Source organism: Entelurus aequoreus, linkage group LG24, assembly GCF_033978785.1.
Source record: "Entelurus aequoreus isolate RoL-2023_Sb linkage group LG24, RoL_Eaeq_v1.1, whole genome shotgun sequence".
Classification (NCBI taxonomy): Eukaryota; Metazoa; Chordata; class Actinopteri; order Syngnathiformes; family Syngnathidae; genus Entelurus; species Entelurus aequoreus.
In genome coordinates, this window is record NC_084754.1 from 18,568,468 (window position 1) to 18,584,457 (window position 15,990).

The 15,990-nt window shown below is 40.6% G+C and overlaps 1 protein-coding gene across 4 annotated transcripts in view; it reads left to right on the top strand.

Moving 5' to 3' along the window:
- slc1a2b (solute carrier family 1 member 2b) overlaps window positions 1–15,990 on the top strand; it is a 73,600-nt gene that overhangs the window by 16,691 nt on the left and 40,919 nt on the right. Inside the window, exon 1 of one of the 4 annotated variants that reach the window (XM_062035801.1) lies at window positions 14,554–14,771. The exons of 1 other annotated variant lie outside the window; for it this stretch is intronic. In XM_062035801.1, coding sequence (XP_061891785.1) covers window positions 14,767–14,771 — 5 coding nt within the window. In that variant the 5' untranslated portion in view covers window positions 14,554–14,766. Of the gene's footprint in view, window positions 1–14,553; window positions 14,772–15,990 lie in introns of those variants that run through there. 2 more of the 4 variants (XM_062035803.1, XM_062035804.1) reach the window with 2 other exon arrangements.

The window sequence follows — 15,990 nt, forward strand, 5'->3', positions numbered from 1 at the left end:
TGTTCAATGTTCAATATTAAAGTGATTATCTTTAACAATAAATAGCCTAATAATAAACCAGTGTTTTGTTGCTTTTCATGTCTTCCAAGCCTATGATAATGTGAATTAACTCATTATGACAATAATTTGTTGACACAAAAGACATGCCAATCACTTTTACCTACAAAGGACACACAGCTAAGTAGTTAGCTTCCTATTAGCACATTTAATTTTACATTAATTTCCATATTGTGTAAAGGACCAAAAAAAAAATGTCTGCCCTTTTCTGACTTTGAGCCCCTGTCCCTCTATAATCATGTGCACGTCCCTGGTTATGGTTTGTAATGACATGATATGTCACAAATTCCAGTTTCTCTTTTCAAGGTCTTCTGCTGAATTTAAAAGTTACTATAATTGACCAAATGCGTTTTATAATGAGTTTTTTTTTGTGTTTGTTTATTAAAATCCCTAATAGCTCCTGCAATATTAGTAGCCATTCTTCCTTTACACGTGATAGGATCACACAATAGCCATACAATTACAATTGTTGACAAAAAAAAAGTCAAAGCACTAACAAAAAGGTACGGATTATTTGCATGAAATCAATTTAGAAACCAAATACAGACCATAATAAAAATAAAAATGACATTGTTAATCTCATGAGGGACGGCGTGGCAAAGTTGGTAGAGTGGCCGTGCCAGCAATCGGAGGGTTGCTGGTTACTGGGGTTCAATCCCCACCTTCTACCATCCTAGTCACGTCCGTTGTGTCCTTGGGCAAGACACTTCACCCTTGCTCCTGATGGGTGCTGGTTAGCGCCTTGCATGGCAGCTCCCGCCATCAGTGTGTGAATGTGTGTGTGAATGGGTGAATGTGGAAATACTGTCAAAGCGCTTTGAGTACCTTGAAGGTAGAAAAGCGCTATACAAGTATAACCCATTTATCATTTATCATTTATGGGTAAATCACGTCCTGTATCGACACTGCACTGATACCTTGTTTGTGTTCCTTAATGGTCATCTGCGATCTGCTCCATTGGAAAAAAGTCACTACATTTGATCTGCAAATTCAGTTTATAGTTTGTTTATTAAAATCCCCATTAGCTGCCGCAATAGTAATAGCCATTCTTCCCAGGGTCTAAAATGTAAAAAACGCTTTGATACATGTACAACAATAAGGCGGCGTTATTGTCATACATGACAATAACACCACATTCAACATAAAACAACAGCTCCACATTATTTACATACAACAGGATTACACAATAGCCATGAAAGTACAATTGCTGACAAAAAAAGTCAAAATCCTAACAAAAATTATTTCCATGCAATCAAGTTAGAAATTAGACCCCACAAACTAATTATATTATTATTTTGTAGACATGCAACGTACTGATAAGTAAATGACGCGTCAGTGAGTGTATGGCACATTCACTACCTTCATCCATACTGCACCGATTTCATAATGACGCTTCAAATGACACAGTAGTTGTATCGGACACATGCATGACACATTGATGCTTCAGTATTGTATCCATGTAGTATCTAATCACAGCGAATACACTTTAATTAACATGGAAATGTAATAGGGAGCTAAATTTAATTTTCAGACCACTCAATGTAGGTTTTTTTTCAAAGCAGCTTATGAATTGTCAAGGATCCCTCTTTGCATTTTGACTTACAAGAAAATCCGCGTTTGTCATATAACAGGAGTCAAGCTGTATTTTGAGCAAATGTATCTTGTAAGCTTCCATTTCTGCAGAGAGGCGGCTTTGTCATCCTCTGAGCACGCTAAGATGAGTGAGCTCTGTGGATTTGGCCAAGCTAGAGATCAGTGAAACAGTGAAAACATGTTAATTTGGTATAGGCTGCATTCATAGTGAAGAGGGTAACCCTCTTAGAATATAGCTGGTTGTCGGTTAAAAAGAATACTGGCAGTAGTAAAAAAAAGAAGCACGGTAACAAAGCGATTTATTAGTCTGTGTATCATATAATTCATATAAAACTGCTGTATTACATCACATTTGGGAAAACCTACTTGACTCCACAAACATTGGCACACGCTGCTGAGTTTTTGCCAAGAATGCATTTTAATGTCGTCGACAGTGATTCCTCGTAAACCACTTCTTTATAGCGTCTAATTAGTAAATTATTTTTTGTGAACTACGAATCTTATTCATTAATGGAATATTTTCATAGTTAAATGGGTCAAATTATGATTTTTTTTTTCTACATTTAAAAAAATTCCTTTTGGTTTACATACACTATATTGCCAAAAGTATTTGGCCATCCATCCAAATGATCAGAATCAGGTGTCCTAATCACTTGGCCCAGCCACAGGTGTATAAAATCAAGCACTTAGGCATGGAGACTTTTTTTTACAAACATTTGTGAAAGAACGGGCCGCTCTCAGGGGCTCAGTGATTTCCAGCGTGGAACTGACATAGGATGCTACCTGTGCAACAAACCCAGCCATGAAATGTATATATTCTTATATATTAAATATTCCAAAGTCAACTATTTGTTTTATAATAAGAAAATGGAAGAGTTTGGGAACAACAACAACTCAGCCACGAAGTGGTAGGCCACGTGAACTGACAGAGAGGGGTCAGCGGATGCTGAAGCGCATAGTGCAAAGAGGTCGCCGACTTTCTGCACAGTGAGTTGCTACAGAGCTCCAAACTTCATGTGACCTTCCAATTAGCCCACGCACAGTACGCAGAGAGCTTCATTTAAATGGGTTTCCATGGCAGAGCAGCTGCATCTAAGTCGTACATCAACAAGTCCAGTGCAAAGCGTGGGATGCAGTGGTGTGAAGCACGTCGCCACTGGACTCTAGAGCAGTGAAGATGCATTCTCTGGAGTGAGGAATCACGCTTTTTCATCTGGCAATTTGATGGACGAGTCTGGGTTTGGAGGTTGCCAGGAGAACGGTACATTTTGGACTGCATTGTGCTGAGTGTGAAATTTGGTGGAGGAGGAATTATGGTGTGGGATTGTTTTTCAGGAGTTGGGCTTGGCCCCTTAGTTCCAGTGAAAATAACTTTGAATGCTCCAGGATACCAAAACATTTTGGACAATTCCATGCTCCCAACCTTGTGGGAACTTCCTCTTCCAACAAGCAAGGTCCATAAAGACATGGATGACAGAGTCTGGTGTGGATTAACGTGATTGCTCTGCACAGAGTCCAGACCTGAACCGATAGAACACCTTTGGGATGAGAGACAGGCCTTCTCGACCAACATCAGTGTGTGACCTCACCAATGCGCTTTTGGAAGAATGGTCAAAAATTCCTATAAACACACTCCACAACCTTGTGGACAGCCTTCCCAGAATAGTTGAAGCTGTAATAGCTGCAAAAGGTGGACAGACATCATATTAGGAATGGGATGGCACTTCAAGTTCATATGTGAGTCAAAGCAGGTGGCCAAATACTTTTGTCAATATAGTGTAACATGTAATTGTGGTTCTTTGTTCAAAGTTTCGCATGGACCATTACAGACCATTTTCGTTTCTAACCATCTCTTCAGGATGCACCGTTTTGTCTGTCTTATTTATGTGCCTCCACTTCAACTGCATCCTCTCTTCGTCAGCCATGTTGAAGTTTGTTGCGCTTCCATATCGAGTCTACTGACAGATATAAGTTCGAACTATACGCTACGTTGTATTAGAATTGGCAACAGCGGAGGATGCGTGTGCATGTACGAGCCAGTCTGCCCCACAACAAGAGGACTGAGAAAAAAAAGGGATGTATTGAGTGTAATGTCAGACTAGACTGACAGGCTCGCACAAAACTCTTTAGATTAAGCTGCTCAGGTCAAATCAGCTGACGTCACTCGTTGAGCACGTTCGGAGGAAGTATTAAAGAAGGCAAGATTGTTTTATAAATATCTCCGCCAGATTGATTTAAAATGTTCGGTACTGATGCAGTTCCCAAATACACAAAAACAGGTACCAATATGTAAGAAAAGTATGTTTTGCATAATAGGTCCCCTTTAAAGCATAGGATTGTTCACATTATGAGAGCTCTCTCAACATTGAAATAATATCCACATTAACACTGGTCTTGCTGAAAATAGTAGGCTGGAGTGTGTTGTACTTGCCGGTGTTTGGAGAATTCTCCCGTGTTATTCCTCTCGGTTGGAATTGGGCTTTGATGTGTTAAAAACACAGGCATTGGTTGTTCTGCCAAAAGTTGGTCCACTTAATTGTTAGCTACTGTGTCTTAAGCATTGAGTGGTGCAAGTACTGTCGTCTATTTCCTGGTGTTGTTGTTTGATATTGCTCACATCAAAGGCATAGGTGCTGAGGATGAGATGTGCGGAGATGTGTTATTGATGAGGCAGCAGTCAAAGATAAAGTGCATCTACTGTCTTATTCACCACTTAACATGAGAAACGGGCATGCAAACAAAGCATGACCAAAAAAGAGAGGACTTAAAGGGCTGCCTTGAGGAACCAAGTGTGCTGTTAAAATGTCAACGTAAGGATCTGCCATTGTGTTCAAGTTGTTCCATACCACAGGAGCGCGCTGGTGTTTTTTAGGAATTTGCTTCAAAAATTTTTGTTTCCTAAGTTTTGAACTGAACTCCAGCTGAACAGCCCGTTAAATAGCCCTCCCCTGGTTAAATGGTGTCTTTTTTACAGCAAACGTGCTCATGATCATGAGATAGTTTGTCACGTTGAAGGAAGCAGTATGTGAGCTACACCCCATGGCTACTGGTTTGTGGAATAGTGCACTTTTTCACCTTTGTGTGTGTGTGTAGTTGTCTGGTTTAGCTAACTGATGTAATGAGGTGTGTGTGTGTGTGTGTGTGTGTGTGTGTGTGTGTGTGTGTGTGTGTGTGTGTGTGTGTGTGTGTGTGTGTGTGTGTGTGTGTGTGTGTGTGTGTGTGTGTGTGTGTGCGTGTGTGTGTGCGTGCGTGTGTGTTCTTGTATTTTTACCCTTTTTGAGACGTCAACAAGGAAAAGTACCTTCCATATGAGGACCGGTGAACAAGTTAGGACATAAATCATGGTCCCAATACGGAAAACCATTGCATTTAATAGAGAATGTCTCATTTGCCTCCCTGGTGGTGAAATCTATCAACATTAGGGTGGTCCCAAAAAGGAGGGATTTTTCAAATTGACTTTGTGTCGGTTTTAAAAGTGCACCCCCTCTGTTCAACATATGAAATAACAATCAATCAATCAATCAATCAATGTTTATTTACATAGCCCTAAATCACGAGAGTCTCAAAGGGCTGCACAAGCCACAACGACATCCTCGGTACAGAGCCCACACAAGGGCAAGGAAAAACTCACCCCAGTGGGACGTCGATGTGAATGACTATGAGAAACCTTGGAGAGGACCGCATATGTGGGTAACTCCCCCCCCCCCCCCCCTCTAGGGGAGACCGCAAGCAATGGATGTCGATTGGGTCTGGCATAATATTGTGAAAGTACAGTCCACAGTGGATCCAACACATCAGCGAGAGTCCAGTCCACAGTGGGGCCAGCAGGAAACCGTCCAGAGCGGAGACGGGTCAGCAGCGCAGAGATGTCCCCAACCGACTCTGGACAGCCAGCACTTCATCCATGGCCACCGGACCTGTGCAACTCCCCCTCCCCAAGGGAGAGGGGAGCAGAGGAGAGAAGAAAAGAAATGGCAGATCAACTGGTCTAAAAAGGGGGCCTATTTAAAGGCTAGAGTATACAAATGAGTTTTAAGATGGGACTTAAATGCTTCTACTGAGGTAGCATTTCTGACTGTTACCGGGGGGGCATTCCAGAGTACTGGAGCCCGAATAGAAAACAAGTGTGTGTACAAATTGGAAGTGCTCCCCCTCTGGCCAACATATGTAAAAACAAGTGAGTGTAAGAAATTGAAATGCGCCCCCTTTGGCCAAAATGTATTAAAAATAAATAAATAAATATGTATATAGAGACATACTGTAATAACGTGAAGTAAATAATGAAGATTAAAAACCAATTACAAACAAAAAAATTAATTAAAAAAATAATAACTAAAAGCTTACATATTTTATATTTCCATAGTATTATTAATGTTGTAAATACAAATCGTTATATATCTAGAAAGGGTGGTCCTAAAGAGGTAGGCATTTTTCGGAGGTCTCAAGAAGGTACAAAATACAAGAAACTGTGTGTACGTGTGTGTGTGTGTGTGTGTGTGTGTGTGTGTGTGTGTGTGTGTGTGTGTGTGTGTGTGTGTGTGTGTGTGTGTGTGTGTGTGTGTGTGTGTGTGTGTGTGTGTATGTGTGTGTGTGTAGGAATGCCCTTTCCGTCAACACAGTGGGGTGGTGTGAGGAGAACCTGGCATTGGTACCGCTGCAGGCGATGCTCAGTCCCAACAGACTTCCAGTGTTTAATTAGTGGGAGAACATCCATCCTCCTTAGTCCTCTTATTGGCAAATGCTGAGAGACCCCTCACCCCTGCCTCAGGACCACGGCCGACAGAGATTTATGACAGCGGGCGATAGTGCAAAGACAAAGGTGCGCGTCTGCCAGCCAATGTGCAGGAGACGGTCCGTGTGAGTCTATTTTGGATAGTGGCAGGTGAGTCTATCGATGTATGAAACGTGATTTGTGCAATAATCCCGTATAGCAGGCGGAGCTACACAACACAGCTGTCAGCGTAGCCAATAGAAAACATGGAACGCCTTGATGAACTGTGCATGTGAGACACTTCCACTGATTGCTTTAATCTGTACTCTTCTTCACGTCCGTCCTTTGTCTCCATCCCCACCTTTAGAAGCCACACCTTCTGCGCTACCCCCTTCTAGTAGTCGCCCTCCTCCATGCATGGCCGCACATCTATCTTTATATGGCATTCCTGCATGCCCCCCTCCACCTTTCTGTCTGCTATACACCTCATCTTCTGCCTTTCCCCTCGCAGCTATGCAGCGAGAAATATCGCTGCCTATAGTTGGGGGGGTGGGGTGGTCCTGCCTTACTAGGCGATTTAATGAGCTCCTGTGGGGAATCGGGCCGAAGCCATCAAGAGCCGTGTGCTGCCATATCTCTAGATCCGTTAAACAGATGTGCCTTTTTCTAATGATTACAGCGCTGCTTTGTATTCGCATGAAAAGTCTAAGAGAAAGATGAGAGACGAGGAGACCTGCTAAAGGTGCACAAACCCGCACAGAGAGATAGAATCCATGAATATGGATGGCCTTCTTTCATCCGTGCAGCTTTCGGAGATGGATGGTAGTAAGATCTGGGAAAAAGGACAGTGACATAGTTTTTGAAGCTCATCCTATATCAAGACCACAAAGGAATGTCGCACTTAGGAAGAGGAAAACAAGACACATGCAGTAAAGGTATGCGGGGACAATAATTGACATTTACTGCGGCTCGAGTGGTGAAGAGGCCCAGTGCTGGATTACATTTAATCAAACTCAAGTATCTCCGCTGCTTTACCGAGCTGAATGGAAAGGATACAGGCCAGTCTACCCTCTCCAGCGTAATAGGCCGTTAGGTGCGTAATTGGACTTGAACCGGTCACATCGAAGAGAACTACAGTATGCAGACTACGACATGAGCCTCAGGATTCCCGAAGGCTCGCTCTCTAATGACTGCCTCATTACGAACACAAAGGCAAACCTCGCAGGCGGCTGATTGACAGAGAAGTATTGTGCAGTCATGTGTCGCCAGGATGCACTGACTGGGGGGCGTGGATGGTAAAAATGAGTAAAATAGAGGCGATTTTGCACAGAAGTACCTTGGCTTACGAGTGCCCTACCTTATGATTTTTATTTAGGAAACGAGACTTCCCACTGGAAAATATGGTTTAACTGCCTATTTGGTGTCACAAAAGTCCCAATGAACCCCGTGAGATCTGCCAAACATCCGGTGTCTAACGCGAGTGAGACAAACAAAGGACAGTGCTGAAAAATGTATTGAATTGAAGAAATAAATCATTGAAAAATATGATTGAGGAATGCATGTAGTGGAACTGATGAAACAGCGTAGCACCGGCAAAGGCTGTGGAAACGCTGGCTAAGGGCATTTAAATATTGTTTTAAATGAAGGACATGTTTCCATTAAAATATGGGAAAGCTGCTGATGGTGCATTTGATGATGAAGCCGCATACAGGAAGAAGTCCGTCCTCCTGTACAATATAATTATTATCATTATTCATAAAACTACTCGACTACAGCTAGCAACACAGCAATGCTAATTTGGAAGTCAATGTTTATTATGTTTAGTCCCACAATTGGATTTGTGGCTGAAACCTGAGTAATAATGTAAATATATGAAATATAAGGCTGTCAAATGATATTTTTCTCAATATTTTACATTTCGATTAATTGCGATTAATCGCAGTAAATTACTTGCATGCATATTTTATATTAACTTTAAAAAAGGCCACAATATTTTGACATAAATGCAATCTTAAAACCCAATGTAGTATGTTTTCAGATACAAAAATCCTACTGAGAGGGCAATTTGTTTCTTTGTGGAAAATTTAAAGTCTAAAATCGATACCAGTGGTGTTATAAGAGCTGTTTTTCTTCACTTGAAGAAGACTGTGAATCACCGAATTTTATTAATTAAGCAATCTCATTTTAAATTGTGGGTAAATACATTGCAATGCATATAATCATATATTGTGGAGAGGAAACAGCAAGTTAGAGTACACAATACTACATCTACAACTTCTGACAATACTCTTGGTGTTCCTCAAGGTTTGGTTTTGGGACTATTGTTGTTTAGACTGTACATTAGGACAAATACCTGTCCGTCAAACGCAACTTTCCAGATATTATCTGATGATGCTGTTGTGTATGTGCATGCAAAAACTAAATGCCAATCGGCACATGATCTATCAGCAGCTATGTCCAAAGTATCAAACTGGTTGAACCTTTCTCATCTGCATCCTAATGTGTCAAAAACTATTTGCCTGTTTTTTTCGAATAAGGCAAATGCTGACATAATTCCTGATGTGTATGTAAATTGCACAAAATGCTTGAAGTTGTACTAGGAATGATCATTGATTCACAGCAAAGTTTTAAACAACAAGTAAAAAAAAACAGTGAATAGAATAAAATACAACCTGCCGAATTTTAGATACATTCGAATAAGTTAACACTTAACCCTGCAAAGGTATATGCAATGATCGCACCACATATTACCTACTTGTGCATCGGCATGCAAGTCCACATTAAAGTCTGTTGAAATTACGTACAAGCAAGCTCTAAAAGTCTTAGACAAAAAAGCCAACACACACACCGTAATTGTAACATCTTAAAGAAACATGAATTGCTGAGTTGAGAAAATAAAAGTAATAATAATGCGGATGCTTCCTTTGTTTTTACAAGATTCTCCATGGACTAGCACCACATCCACCAAAATAATTTAGAAAGACAAACTTTAATCGAGCGACTAGATCAGGACCTAGAGGTGACTGTTCCCAGTCAGTCAGTTTTTTCATATCGCGTGTCACACTTATGGAACACGATACCACGAGACATACAAACTCTTACTTTTTTCAATAAGCATCTAAAACTGGTTACTTGAAAATCATAACTGCACTAATAATGAATTTTGAAATCCACTGGATGCGTTGTATTATCACATGTAATTGATGTAATTGATGTAATTGATAACTGTTTTCTTGTATACCTTATTACCCAGGCACTTAAGCACTGGGTCACTCTTTCACTTAAATCCAATTTTAATCAGGAAGAGCTACACACTTATAAGGTATAACTAAAAGCATAGTTTCAAGCAAAACAAACATGCTAACATTTTTACCCTATTTTAAAAACTGCTGCTATATGCTTGTGTTTTCATTTATTTTTAATATATTGTATTGTGCTGTGTAATTTATTGTGCTGTTGTGTTGATCTGTTTTTAGTTTAGGGACTGCGGATGGAAATTAGCATCCTTATTATTATCCGTCATATTTACACATCTTGTGTTGTGCTCATTAATGTGCATTGTCCTTTCACATAAATAAACTCTAATTCAGAATGTCATACAGGAACAATTTTTAATTGATTTACTCGAATACAGGTCTTTTTTTTGTTCAAAACTTGCTGACAGTTGTATCTAAAATCCCAATTGGGTGTTATTAAAATTATTATTTTTTTAATAATTCAACGTGTTTACTTTGACAGTCCCAATGAAAACTATAATTTTCTTGATAAGGTTTTACTGTAAGTCTTTCTACTTAAGAGGTCCTAGTAGTTGGGAGGTGAGCTGCTCCTTCAGGTCTAGTTGGTCACTGACCATGGTACTGAATTCTTCCCTCCTCACTGGAGAAGAAAGTAAGGAAAAATAACCAGAAAAAGACAAATTGTGGTACAGCTTACACCCTTGGTGTGGCAGGATGTGCCTATATATTATATGGACTATTTTTTATCGCCATGAAGCTCAAGGGAGAAGAGAAATGCTAAAGTGAAAAATATTATATAGGGAGAATAGAATGCAGACATACGGAACATTTTCGGCCTGGTCTAGTTAAGGTTTGTATGTATTAAAACAGTTGCAAACTTAATAGCGCATGCAAAGATGATCTACTGAACGTTTAAGTGATCAAAAAATGTATTTTGTGTTTGTCTCCATTTTCTTGAACATGCAGAATATAGGCTAATCATCAGAAACCCCACATTACTGGGAGAAATATTTGAAAACATAATTATTCAGGACACACAATATGATTTATCAAGTCTGAAACTGTTGTGGGGGCGCTATTTTGCGTCGATATTTAGCACGGTGGAAATCTATGTGAAGTGATTGCACTGCAAAGACAGACGGTGAACAGAGAATCCTCATTGTGACGGCCCTCCGCCTCCCCGCAGAGCGTCAGCGCGCTAAAAATAGTTTCTGTTATCTATGTATTGCTATTCCATATTGCAGAAAAGGTGCTCCATATTATAGACATTTGCTGCCTGTTCAACAACATCGCACACAGGTTGGAGAGCATAATAACTTTGGAGCAAAATGAGGGTTCCCATGGCCGCAGCCAGTAGTACAGGTAAAACACATTTAACTACGGCGGTCTACACCACTTTTCCACTTTTTATCAATTGTACACACAGTCTTAGTAGATCACACGCAACACGGTCACAAATAGTACACACAAGTTTATAGTTTACACATGCTGTTTAGCGCATGTTATTTGGATGTGTCTTACTGTAAGCACAGTGTTCTTCTTTTATATGAGTAAGATATGATTAGGTCTGGGTTGATAATACACTTTGCTGGATGATATATTGTCCACAAATTATTGTCACCCTTATTTTGAGACCAAACTAAGCACTAATGTAATCACAATATACAATAATAATAATAATAATAATAATAATAATAATAATAATAATAATAATAATAATAATAATAATAATAGTAATAATAATAATAATGCAAGTATTCATTTTAAACACAACACACTTTGATTTCTCATTAGTTTGTTGTTTTACCAATGTAATTGAAAGATCAATAACTTTTAATTATCCTAGATAACTAAACAAACAATAAAAATCAAAGTTCACTCCCAGTCTCCGCTATCAAAAAATTGCACTGTAATAAATATTGAACATGGTTCTGCATTCATCTTTTTAACTCCTATTTTTGTCATCTTGCGGTGCTTCTCACTAGCGTCTAGCGAGGCACAGTCCGTGTATCCTGTGTTTGTAAGCTGGCGCTCTCGCCTCCACCCACAGAGACAAAGATTGTGGATCACTCAGGTGCTGCAACCGATGCACAGAGTGAACCCTCTTGCACCCTGTTTGAAAGCGAGATACGAGGGAAAACAAACAAAAACGAACATTAATAATGTATCGATGACAGCAAAGTTACAGAGTTAATTATCATTTATCGTTTAACTAATTGATATTAACGATACAGCATGTTTTTTTCAAATATACATACATATACACATATATACTGTGTGTACGTGTTTAGCTAAATGTTTGGTTCAAGCAATTAAAGGTTAAGTTAAAGTATCACTGATAGTCACACACACACTAGTTGCGATGAAATTATCCTCTGCATTTGACCCATCCCCATTTTCACCCCCTGGGAGGTGAGGGGAGCAGTGAGCAGCAGCGGTGGCCGCGCACGGGAATACTTTTGTGATTTAATCCCCAATTCCAACCCTTGATGCTGAGTGCAGGGAGGTCCCATTTTTATAGTCTTTGGTATGAACTCACAATTTACCAATTTCAGGGCGGACATTCTAACCACAAGGCCACTGAGCTAGTTGTTCATCCATCCATTTCTAACTCTTGTCCCTTTCGGAGTTGCAGTACATATTTATATATAATTATAGACATATTTCAAAATAATGTGTTGTTTTGCAGGGCTGTAAACAACTACAATAATAAAATATACTTGTGAATTAATATTAATGCTTCTTACTGTATTTTGCTTTTGATGTGGTGTACCCCGCCTTCCGCCCGCGTGCAGCTGAGATAGGCTCCAGCGCCCCCCGCGACCCCGTAAGGGACAAGCGGTAGAAAATGGATGGATGGATGAATGGTTAGTCAGTGTAAATCTGGCCAAATCCTCCAAATGTTGAAGTCCAAAACTCGGCTGCAGACGGAATAAAGCAGATTGCATGACTGTACAGCTTGCATGGCTCATGTTTACTGGATGCTGTCACGTGGACCACCATCTTGGGGTATAAAGTGTAATCAAAAGGGTGCAGACTGAAAAAGCTTCCCTTTCTTCAGATGCGGGAATTTATCTCCACACTTCCTATGCGCTGCCAGAGCCTGAAGTGTTTGCTGAGGGCCCTTTTTTTTTTTTTTTGTCACATCTCCTAGCAGCCAGTATGCGTGAGCCCCATTTCTTCCCACTACATGGCAAAGTAGCTGTGAGGCCTAGTGGGGCCTGATATATCCGGAGCCTGGCCGGGCTCCAGTTGTCTTTACCTCACAGAATATGTGATCCTCCAGTCATGAGAACTGGCATTGGGCCCCTGAGACAACAATGGGAATCATCTCTTCTTCTGGGTTCTTGATTTTTTTTTTAACGCATCTGACAGCAATGCAAACATATTAGTTGCTATCTAATTACAACGTCGTTGTTTGTTCTGGACTCAGAGACAAAGGACAGAACTGCAACTAAATTACCTTCTTGGATTTTTAAACAGCTCCTTAATATGTCCTTAAATTACTATTTTCTTATGTGTTTGCGACTCAGTCAAGCTGTACCCCATCCTTTAGCCCTGTGGGTGTATGCTAATGTGGGTATTTGTGTGGCAGGGAGCTTTCTCCTTTCTCTTCATCCCCTTCTCGCTAAACTGCAGAGTGTTGCCACGACAACCCCTTGTGGTCCTGGCTGCATGGCAGCGGCCCTCAAAGCCAGCACTCAGGGAGCCTCCTCACACTGGGGAAAGGCAGCATAAAATCGGGATAATCGCCGTCGATTACGGCTCACAATGAGCCGCGGCTTCTGAAAGATTCATTCATTACAGCAAAAAAAAAAAAACGATTTGGTGGAGAAAGGGGCGTCTTGGTCCCTCCGCCGCTCTCCCACGGTGGGCACAGGCATGACATCAGTGGCCTGAAAGAACCAGCGTGCCCATCGCCCTCCCCTCTCGCTATATTCTTATCCTCGAATTCGACCCCCCCCCCCCATACCCCCACACCCCAGTTTTCTCACCACTGCCAGTTTGGACGCAGTGCTTGGCCGGGCAAGTTGGGGCCACTTCCACTGTTTGCACGTGAAACAAAGCCGCTCAGAAGGAAGCGAGAGGAAACAGAGCGCTTCACATGGTAGCGGCCAAGAGCGCGTTGGCCCCTCTCCGGCCCCTCAGAGGTGGTGGGACCGCAGCGCCCCCGTGTAACCCCTTCCTAACTCACAGATATAAAAAAAAATAGTTACCTTTTTTTTAGAGCGTGCATGACATGTCGGTGATTTCTCATGACACAACCTGTGCTGACAAAGATGACATTCCACCCGCTTTTGTGGCGTTTATTTGGGGAGGAAATAGCGTTCCAACACATTTCCCTAATTAGAATAATGTGATACTGCTGAATGCGATGTGAAGTCCCATGCTGCTGGGAGACGGAGGGGGGGGGGGGGATCAGCGTGACTCCGTCCTTGCATGAATCACGATGGTCATTTGTTCTCTCATGCATGTTCCAGCACAAGTCTTCTTTTGAGTGGAGTCTACCAAAGACACAAATTCATGGTTGGCCTTCCTGTACCAGAAGCGTTGGTATGGCGTGTATCACCAGGGAGACGCCATATAGAGTTGCGTAATCACAGAGAACCGTAACATCTGCTGTCCATCAGGACGCAGACATGGCTGATGTTAAATCGGCATTTACAGTAAAAGGTCTGCATATTGTGCCATTAGCAGGCATCATGAAGTGGGGATTACTACATGGGGTCCTATAGGGATTGTACTCGTAAGCTCAGATATGAACTCCTCCCTCCACATATTTGTATTTATCTGGGTTTATTATTATGAGGTTGTTGGTAGTGGAGTCAGACGGTGGGGGCTGAGCTCGGAGGGCTGAGGGGGGGGGGGGGGGGTGGACTTCAGGATGGGGCAATGCAGGTGGCCCCATCAGTGACTTGGTCAGTGGTCTGGTCCGAGTGGACGTCTCCTCTGTGGATGCTCAGGAAGACTTGATGGACAGCTGAGAACCCCCGCAGCAGATTCCGAGCGTCTTAGGAACATATTATCTGCTGCTAGATCTATATTTACTTTTTCTTAATGGAGGAGCGGCAATGTTACTGAAACTGATGCACTATTGATGACCAAAGTTTGAAGAAGTGATCCTGGTCAAGGTACGCGACCTCAACTCTTACCTCAACTCCACATGAAATGAAGTAAGTTCGGACATATCTGGCATTAATTTTAAACTTAAAGCCTTTGAAGAACTGCCACGTTCCCAGCTGTGTGTGTGCTTGTGTGTGTGTGGGTGTGTGTGTGTGTGTGTGTGTGCGTGTGTTTGTGTGCGTGTGTTTGTGTGTGTCAAACTGCATTACAAGACCACTGATTTAGTTACTGTGTGCATTTGTTTATCTAATTCCTCAAATTGTTGTTGATGGTTGTCTCAGAGTTATACACAAATAACTGTAATTTGTTTTCATTTCATTTCAAGCATGACAGAAGTTGTAATGAAGTTGAATTTCGTTTCAACTTTCGTTATGCTTGAAACTCAAAATAATGTTCTTTTGCCAAAACCATTAATGGCAGGGATGTCAAACTTATTTTTATTGAGAGCCGCATCACAATTCTGGCTACCCTCAGTGGGACAGTTGTAATGGTGAATATATATATATTTTTTTTAAATAAATAAATAAAAAATAAAAAATAAATAAAAAAATCAATAAATAAATTAAAAAGAATAAAAAATAAAATAAATAAAATATATATATCTATATATATATATATATATATATATATATATATATATATATATATATATATATATATATATATATATATATATATATATATATATATATATATATATATATATATATATATATATATATATATATATATATATATATATATATATATATATACGTCGCAGGGGGTTCTGGAGCCTATCTCCATTAGGTCAGAAAAAAACACAGAGGCTATTTCATCCCTACAAGCCTGTTTTGAGAGAAACCTGCAAAACAGGCTTGTAGGGATGAAATAGCCTCTGTGTTTTTTTCCTGACCTAACGTGTATTCCGCTTTACCCCGGTATTGAGCACTGTATAACGCAGGGGTGGGCAATTAATTTTTACAGGGGGCCGCATGAGCAATATTTCAATTAAATTTTGCTCAATATTATTTTTGATATATACCGTAAGATAAATAATAATAATAATAATAATAACAATAATTAATAATAATAGTAATACTTCAACATAGTGTGTGTAACAGCATTCCATGACTAATATAAATAAATTAACATTAATAATAAATGCTGCGATGAGGTGGCGACTTGTCCAGGGTGTACCCCGCCTTCCGCCCGATTGCAGCTGAGATAGGCTCCAGCGCCCCCCGCGACCCCGAAGGGAATAAGCGGTAGAAAATGGATGGATGTATG